Source organism: Capsella rubella, unplaced genomic scaffold (assembly GCF_000375325.1).
Source record: "Capsella rubella cultivar Monte Gargano unplaced genomic scaffold, Caprub1_0 scaffold_7, whole genome shotgun sequence".
NCBI classification, from domain to species: Eukaryota; Viridiplantae; Streptophyta; class Magnoliopsida; order Brassicales; family Brassicaceae; genus Capsella; species Capsella rubella.
In genome coordinates this window covers 9952783-9961769 of record NW_006238917.1, presented here as the reverse complement: position 1 = coordinate 9961769, position 8987 = coordinate 9952783, and the positions used below count along the sequence as shown (strand labels likewise).

General features: G+C 33.3%; 2 protein-coding genes across 2 annotated transcripts; one reads left to right on the top strand and one right to left on the bottom strand.

The window, feature by feature from the left end:
- Positions 1–608: 608 nt before the first annotated feature.
- On the top strand, positions 609–4231 carry LOC17879552 (1-deoxy-D-xylulose-5-phosphate synthase, chloroplastic). Its single transcript, XM_006283151.2, has 9 exons — positions 609–1080; positions 1354–1479; positions 1581–1896; positions 1989–2260; positions 2351–2624; positions 2703–3010; positions 3091–3372; positions 3460–3744; positions 3825–4231. Exons 1-9 carry the CDS (start codon positions 928–930, stop codon positions 3963–3965), a joined length of 2157 nt encoding a protein of 718 aa, XP_006283213.1. The 5' UTR covers positions 609–927; the 3' UTR covers positions 3966–4231.
- A 1159-nt stretch (positions 4232–5390) lies between these two features.
- Positions 5391–6259, bottom strand: LOC17879358 (heavy metal-associated isoprenylated plant protein 19). The gene is made up of 3 exons (XM_023779437.1): positions 6085–6259; positions 5907–5989; positions 5391–5786 (listed from the first exon to the last, which is right to left on the bottom strand). The coding sequence occupies exons 1-3, from the start codon at positions 6129–6131 to the stop codon at positions 5509–5511; spliced, it is 408 nt and encodes a 135-aa protein (XP_023635205.1). The 5' UTR covers positions 6132–6259; the 3' UTR covers positions 5391–5508.
- Between the last annotated feature and the right edge of the window lie 2728 nt (positions 6260–8987).

The window sequence follows — 8987 nt, the reverse complement described above, 5'->3', positions numbered from 1 at the left end:
GTACATGTTAATTTTTATGGGTCAGCTCATCATATTTTTGATCTTTTTTTTTTTCAAATTTTCAAACAGAATTTTGATCTATGGATTCCACTATCGTTTTTGGTTGTGCAATGTTTAAGACAATACATCTCAACAAATAAGATTTGTTTCTTTATAGAAAATATATAGATTTCACATTCTTTTAATGACTCTTTATTTCCTAAAGATTGTATTCTTTTCAAAAAATGCTAATATATTATTAAATAGCTTTCTCACAAATTACAATTTTTTCTTTTACCTGAAAATTGAAATGATAAAAATTAGCTTTCCCACCTTTGCTACATTTGTTGTTAAAACATTAGATAAAATAACTTTAAAAAAGAATACTTTCATTTCTTTGTTAAAATAAGATTTTTATAAATGAATTTAATACATACATATGTAAGATGTCCTAATGTACAAAGTACAAAACGCATATCAATATCTATCCAAAACTTGGATTTCTTGGTTGACGTGGCCCAACCAAAATCTCAAGTTCTCTGCGGATGACGAACCATCTCAATATCTTTTGAGCTTTTTCTCTTTTTCTTCTTTTTTTATAAGAACCACGGTTACATAAAATTCATGATCCATGAAGTTGGCTTTCTTGTCGTTTTATTTCATCACCCAAATTTAAAAGTCTCCATCTTTACACTTCTTCAACTCTCCTCCACCACCACCATTGCCACCACCACCACCAACACCATTTAACACACACTTTCGTTTTTAGTGGATTCTTAAAGTTGCGTTTTATTCATTTTTTCTTGTGTTCACTGTTTCTGATAACCTCAGTTTTCCTAAATTTATATTCTCTATAAAAATCCTTTGGTACTTAACATTCTCAAAGTTGAATACTTTAGTTTGGTCTTTGAGCTTCTCAGAAAAAAATAAAAAAGTCACCTTTTCTAAATGGCTTCATCTGCATTTGCTTTTCCTTCTTACATAATAACCAAAGGAGTTTCAACTGATTCTTGTAAATCAACTTCTTTGTCTTCTTCTTCTTCTCGATCTTTGGTTACAGATCTTTCATCGCCATGTCTGAGACCCAACAACAATTCCCATGTAAGTTGACTTCTCTCTCTTTCTCTGCTTTCACCTTTGAGAAATTTGAGATTTTGTTGCTGCCCTTTTGGTGAAAATCTTGAATTAAATAATGGGTTTACTTTGTTTTTGATAAAGTCAAAACAAATTTGACTCCTTTTTATATCTTAGGCTATTGAATTCTGAAGAGAATATTTGTGAAATTTAGAGTCTTTCTGGGAACTGATTATAGAAAATGACAGCTTTTGTTCTTATAATATTTGTTTTGATTTTGGGTTTGTGTTGTGTATACAGTCAAACAGAAAGGCAAAAGTGTATGCTTCACTTGCAGAGAAGGGTGAATATTATTCAAACAGACCACCAACTCCATTACTTGACACTATCAACTACCCAATCCACATGAAGAATCTATCTGTCAAGGTAAAAAAACTAAAGCTTTGGTTCATTTGTTTTAGCTTTCTACAAAAGATCTTGTCACAAATTGATAGGGGACTTGTGGTGGTATATACTTACTCATGCAGGAACTGAAACAACTATCTGATGAACTGAGATCAGATGTGATCTTCAATGTGTCCAAAACTGGTGGACATTTGGGGTCAAGTCTTGGTGTTGTGGAGCTTACAGTGGCTCTTCATTACATTTTCAATACTCCTCAGGACAAGATTCTTTGGGATGTTGGTCATCAGTCTTATCCTCACAAGATTCTTACAGGGAGAAGAGGAAAGATGCCAACAATGAGGCAAACCAATGGTCTCTCAGGTTTCACCAAGCGAGGAGAGAGTGAGCATGATTGCTTTGGTACAGGACACAGTTCAACCACTATCTCTGCTGGCTTAGGTGATCCAATCAGTTCCTTAAGTGTCTTTGCCTTGTCTTGTTTTGTCTACACAGTAAGAAAACAAAACTGATTCAGAAATTTGTGTTTACAGGAATGGCGGTAGGAAGGGATTTGAAGGGGTTGAACAACAATGTGGTTGCTGTGATTGGTGATGGTGCCATGACAGCAGGGCAGGCTTATGAAGCCATGAACAACGCTGGATATCTTGACTCTGATATGATTGTGATTCTTAATGACAACAAGCAAGTCTCATTACCTACTGCTACTTTGGATGGACCAAGTCCACCTGTTGGAGCATTGAGTAGTGCTCTGAGCCGGTTACAGTCTAACCCGGCTCTCAGAGAGTTGAGAGAAGTCGCAAAGGCAAGTTTATTGCATATCTTTCTAAGATGGTAAAGAAAAAATCCTGATCTTTATGGAGTTGATAATAATTTTAGTTTTTGTTGCGTATAGGGTATGACGAAGCAAATAGGCGGTCCAATGCACCAATTGGCTGCTAAGGTAGATGAGTATGCTCGAGGAATGATAAGCGGTACTGGATCGTCACTGTTTGAAGAACTTGGTCTTTACTATATTGGTCCAGTTGATGGGCACAACATAGATGATTTGGTAGCCATTCTTAAAGAAGTTAAGAGTACCAGAACCACAGGACCGGTACTTATTCATGTGGTGACAGAGAAAGGTCGTGGATATCCTTACGCGGAGAGAGCTGATGACAAATACCATGGTAAATCGAGTTATATAGATAACGTTTTCTTTAGTTCCTTAGCTACAGGGGTATATATTTTGATTATTTTTCTTCCAGGTGTTGTGAAGTTTGATCCGGCGACGGGTAAACAGTTCAAAAGTACTAACAAGACTCAGTCTTACACAACTTACTTTGCGGAGGCATTAGTTGCAGAAGCAGAGGTAGACAAAGATGTGGTTGCGATTCATGCAGCCATGGGAGGTGGGACTGGTTTAAATCTCTTTCAACGTCGCTTCCCAACAAGATGTTTCGATGTTGGAATCGCGGAACAACACGCAGTTACTTTTGCTGCGGGTTTAGCTTGTGAAGGCCTTAAGCCCTTCTGTGCAATATATTCGTCCTTCATGCAGCGTGCTTATGACCAGGCAAGTTCAACATCTTAATCATTTTACTTCTTATGAAACATTTTAGAAACTAATAGAGTATATGGTGACCTTCTCTGTAGGTTGTACATGATGTCGATTTGCAAAAATTACCGGTGAGATTTGCGATGGATAGAGCTGGACTTGTTGGAGCTGATGGTCCGACACATTGTGGAGCTTTTGATGTAACATTTATGGCTTGCCTTCCTAACATGATAGTGATGGCTCCATCAGATGAAGCAGATCTCTTTAATATGGTTGCAACCGCTGCTGCGATTGATGATCGTCCTTCTTGTTTCCGTTACCCTAGAGGTAACGGTATTGGTGTTGCATTACCTCCTGGAAACAAAGGTGTTCCAATTGAGGTAGAACTTAATCTGATCCTCTCATATTGTTTTTCTCTCTTCCTTTACCATCTTGACCAAAAAAAAACTCTTTTGGGGTCTTGCCAGATTGGGAAAGGTAGAATTTTGAAGGAAGGAGAGAGAGTTGCACTGTTGGGTTATGGCTCAGCAGTTCAGAGCTGTTTAGGAGCAGCCATAATGCTCGAAGAACGCGGATTGAACGTAACTGTAGCAGATGCACGGTTTTGCAAGCCATTAGACCGTGCTCTCATTCGCAGCTTAGCTAAGTCGCACGAGGTGCTGATTACAGTTGAAGAAGGTTCAATTGGAGGATTTGGATCGCACGTTGTTCAGTTTCTAGCTCTAGATGGTCTTCTCGACGGGAAGCTCAAGGTACTTACCATAAATTCCTAAACAATCTGCTTTGTCTTTTCGAAATCTATGGTTTCTAATTTGCAAACTGCTTTATACAGTGGAGACCAATGGTACTGCCTGATCGGTACATAGACCACGGTGCACCAGCTGATCAACTAGCTGAAGCTGGACTCATGCCATCTCACATCGCAGCAACCGCACTTAACTTAATCGGTGCACCAAGGGAAGCTCTGTTTTGAGAGTAAGAGTATGTTGGCTAAAACATATAATACAAAATGCAACCAAAGTTTCTTATAAGTACTGATTAAAACAAGTAGCAGAAAAAGTCCTTTGGCAACAGCTATGGTGAAGAGTGAAGCAAAGGCAAAGGTTGTATAAAAAATTAGTGTTATGATATTTTTTTTTGTTTGTAATTTTGGTTAGAGTTGTACAATCATTTAACATCTTGTAAAAAAAAATCTGTTACATTTCTTTGTGTGTGTCTTCATTTAACCTTTGTGTGAGATGTCTTTGTTCGAGTAGTATGTTAAATCCTGGACCTATACTGGTAAACCGACGATCGAACGCACCAATCCGATGATCTGAACAATTTCCGGTTTACTTTCTTGTCCGGTTTACTAGTATTAACAAAAGCTCTAACTCCAAGGCAATGGAAAGACTGGATTATATATTTTCTTAAATAAAGATGAACGTGTGAAATTTAAGTTTTATTTTCTAATGTGTGAATATATTAGCAACAACAAAATTAATAGAATGACGTTAATAGTTTAATGTATTAACACTTTTTTTATATAAAAGGAACTTTTATTTATTTTTTAATATACTGAGACAAACAAAATTCAACTAAATAGTTTTTCAACCAGAGGTGGTGTGGTAGTGGTTCTAGTCTGGTGGAAGAGTCGCCCTGTTGGTTTAGGCCAGAGATCGATTCTCCCCAGACGCAGAATTGCTAGCTTTATCCCTTTGTCCACATTGGTATGAATCTCTTGCTTAAAACCCATTTGAAAAACTGGGGGAACCCTACACGTGGGATACCTCTCCCCAAAGATTAGTCTCGGATCCTTTCATAGGTTCGGGGATTTATCCTGAATAATAAAAAAAAAAAAAACAAAATTCAACCAAACTAGTTTAATAATTTAATTTATTAATAAAAAAACTTTACTCGATAGGTTTAAGATTTTTTTCTTATACTTTACATATATTAACAAAATTTATAAATGACACATGAAGACATCTTATTTTTTTGCTAAACACGTGTCGTGATCACATGAGTTAGCAACTTTGAAAAAAAAAGTTTTATATAATAAAAATTATTTATATCAAAGAAACTTAATATAGTATAAAATTTATTAAATTGAATTAAAAGAAAAAGATACCATATATATTTCCTTAATTATGTTCTTATATATCTAGTAAGCAAATTGATTTTAGGATTCTTTTTTTTGGGGTTCATAAAGATGAACATAATCAAAACCCTTTAAAAAAATGAACATAATCAAATTATATATATAAATATAAATAATATCTGTACCAAATAAATATACGATAATGAGATCTTAATTAAATTGATTAATAAAATCAATTAAAAAAAATAGAACTGACAAGAAAATAAATTAATTAAAATATGTGAATCTCTTAAACCATTCAACTCAAAAACAAAACTAAACAAAGGGAATGCATAATACTTTTATTAAAACTACAAAACAAGGAGATGATATTATAGTTTCATGCAGAGCAATACTTGTTTTTTCTAGAATGATATGAAACTTAAATGCCAAAAATTTACGAAATAGTACATTTGGCATTGGGATTTTCATCACTGAACATCATAAACTTGTCCATTTGCTTACGCTCATCACTGTTTGGTTCAATAACCTTTTCAGGCTCTTCAGTTTTCTCAGCAACTGTTTCATCACTTTTCTTCTCAACTTCTTCATCCTTCTCCACGATCTCCACGTCTTTCCCTGTAACTTTGATGAGTTTCTTCAGCAGCTTGTCCTGGTTGAAACTTCCAGTGACCACAATCTTCCCAGTACTCGTCACCGATGATGTATTAACTCCTTCAATAACCATACAAAAATTACAGATTACAACATGCATGCATGCATATATGTATACACCTTCATATCACTAATATATTTTCTTTAAACTATGATTGTAAATGTTTACTAGCTCAATACCTTTGAATTTGGTTATAGCATCAGTCATACTTTTCTCGCATTCGGGACAAGAATCCGGAATCGAGAATGCGACATCCGAAACACTACAACACATATTGAACAAGAGTGACTTATGATGAGTTATTGTAAGAGAACTTGTTATTAAACATGTTTTAAGAAAATTATACATTACGCTTACATGTTAGGAGCATTTGGTGGCGAAAGCGGTAAGCAGCAACAACCCATTTTTCTTACAAACTTTGTTTAGTCACTCAAAGAAATAAACTAAGATAGATGCTTTCCTCGACAGCCTAAAACGACACTTTATATACACACACAAATTCATAACACATGGAAATTTTATTTTTAACAAAAAGGTGTTATTAACACATAGAAAAAAAAAGACAGATAGTTTGTTTAAAGAAGAAGTAAAAAAAAAAGATACACAATAGATTACCCAATCATTGATGATCAATACCATATATGATTTATATAGGTGTATTAATATTATAAGCTAATTATATACTTTTTTTTTTGGATTGGGGTATTTATTTTATAGATATTTAATTATATTTGATTTTGTAACTGTTATATAAGCAATTTTCTTAAAAATTAAATTTACATATATCCTTGAAATTAGCCAAATTTTCCTCAATTTAATTTCTTATTTTCTTGATAAATTGTTCTTATATTTTAAATCTCTCATAATTTCTGATTTGTTTCTTTAACTTGGGATAATGATTAAATTAATTTTCCCTTTAATATTTCTGTATATACTAGAGAAAATTGTCACAAGAGAGAACATGTGTTGAAGTTATCAAGAATTTTATGCCATGTCATATTTTTAATATAATGTTTTTGTCTAACAATAGCTATATTTATTTTAAGCTAAATATTTATATATACAAGCAAGAATTAAATCAGCAAAGTTAGATAAAATATATTATCCAACCAGCTAATGTTACATAAGTTTTGTTTTTCTTAAATTAATAATTGTAAATATGAATTTCAAAATAGTTTTTTTTTTAATTGAAAAGGAAAAGAAAAACTACCCAAATAATCGTAAATTTATTAGATGTAAGATTCGAAGATGACTTAATTCTCACCACAACATTGTTCGATAGTATTGAGTTGAGACAACATGTTAATGTCCTTTGGAAGATTCTATGACACTGAAATTGGATACTAGAACCCTTGGATATATATCACGTGAGATGTCAAGGATATATATATATATATATGAAGATAGATCTAACATGAAAGGAAAGAATTAAGGAGTGCAAAAGAGACTTCTAAATTTAATCCTAGAGCTAGCATTTTATACACACCTTGTGGTTGTCATAGTTTTAACTTAATTTTGTGTGATATAGCAAGAGATTTTGTTTTAGTGTAGTATGCAACAACGTTTGTATACTATCTTTGCTAACTCAACAAAATGGTGGAATGTTTTTAAAGAAAGTCCGAAAAATGTAACGCTTAAACATTTGTGGACGACAAGATGGGAAGGTCATATTGAGAGTATCAAAGTTATACGATTCCAAATTTCTGATATACGTGCAGCCTTATTTCAAGTTTTAGATGAAGATCATAATGATCCTTGTATCCAAAGTGAAGCTAAATCTTTAGCTGTAAATGAACTTTGTAGTTTTGCATTTGTGTTATCTATAGTTATATGGTAATGTAATTGATGTTGCAAGAGAAGGAGTAAAAGGGTTGTTTTAGTAACATAGAGATGATGATGGTTTTGAAAATGCTATGATAACTGCTAAGGAGCTGCTGAAAATAATATTGATCTTGTATTTTCTAAAAATGTGTAGTTGTAGAGAGACATCTTGATGAGATTGATGGCCATGATAAGATTAAGCCATTGTTTCATTCATTATTGAATAAAAGGTTTGAGCAATAATATCAGTTATATGAGAATGTTTTTGGTTTTATATTCAATTTTATTAAGTTACGGTCACTAGATGATTCCTACTTGAAATCTTGTTGTATTAATCCAAAATGTTTTAAAGAAAGATGAAGTAAGAAAAGATAAGCAATTGATTCGTTGAACATTTTCTAACATTGTATGCTTCTAATCATGTTCATTGAAAAATGTTGCTTACTAATAATAAGTAAATGTTTCTTGCTTGCTGGTTAATATACAATATATGTATATACGGTATATGCTTTTGTGAGAAGAAAAACAATTTATGAATAAAGGGCCAATTTCTTAAAGATCGTACAGGGACTCCAAATTCATTGAGTTGGCACTGGTTGAGGAGTCAGTATGTATATAAGCATGCAGTTTCAATATATAGTATATGTAGTTTAAGGACCATTGTGCTTAAGTTAACGAACAAGTGTTTGAAAAGAAAGTCGTATGATGCTTTAGATGAACTCAACTTAGGTTATATATTATTTGATCCTCTTAGTTGTGAAGTAAAATGGATTTCATTATAGCATCACCTAGCATCAATGTTGTAGACTAGGTTATCGAGAGCTTACAGCGATGTAAAATGGTCAAAAATACTCTTCTCCGTTTCTACGAAATAACTTTCGAAATTTTCTACGACTCATTTTGGTAAGAAATTTCTTACTAAAATCTTACCATTTACGATTTCTTATGGGCGATATCCTACCCATTTTTTGTAGGAAAATAGAAAGAAAACCATGTTTTCTACCATTTTTTCACGAAACTTGATGTAGGAAATCGATCATTTTCTTGTAGTATCTAGATTGAACCATTCAACCATGTCAGTGTGGTAACTGGTAAGTGAGAGATGATGATAGGGAGTTCTTTTGATGTGGTCGGGTTTTTCCAAATCATCACACTGCTCTTTGTTTGAATGGCAGGACGTGCCTCCCAAATGCATACATGTGGCCATATGAATTGTTTTTGAACGCCCTGTTAAATTATATTAAAAAATGTATTTACGACTAGTGGTGTAACGTTTCTCCTTAAAAAAATAAAGATAAATTTGTTAAAGGAGATCACAATCATTTTCAACACGGTATTATTAGAGCCAAAGTTGAAAAGCTTCGTCTTACCGTCTATCACCCATTAGTCGAATTGATGAAATCTGATTACAGACTTGCTTAGCTTATCTATCTCTCCGA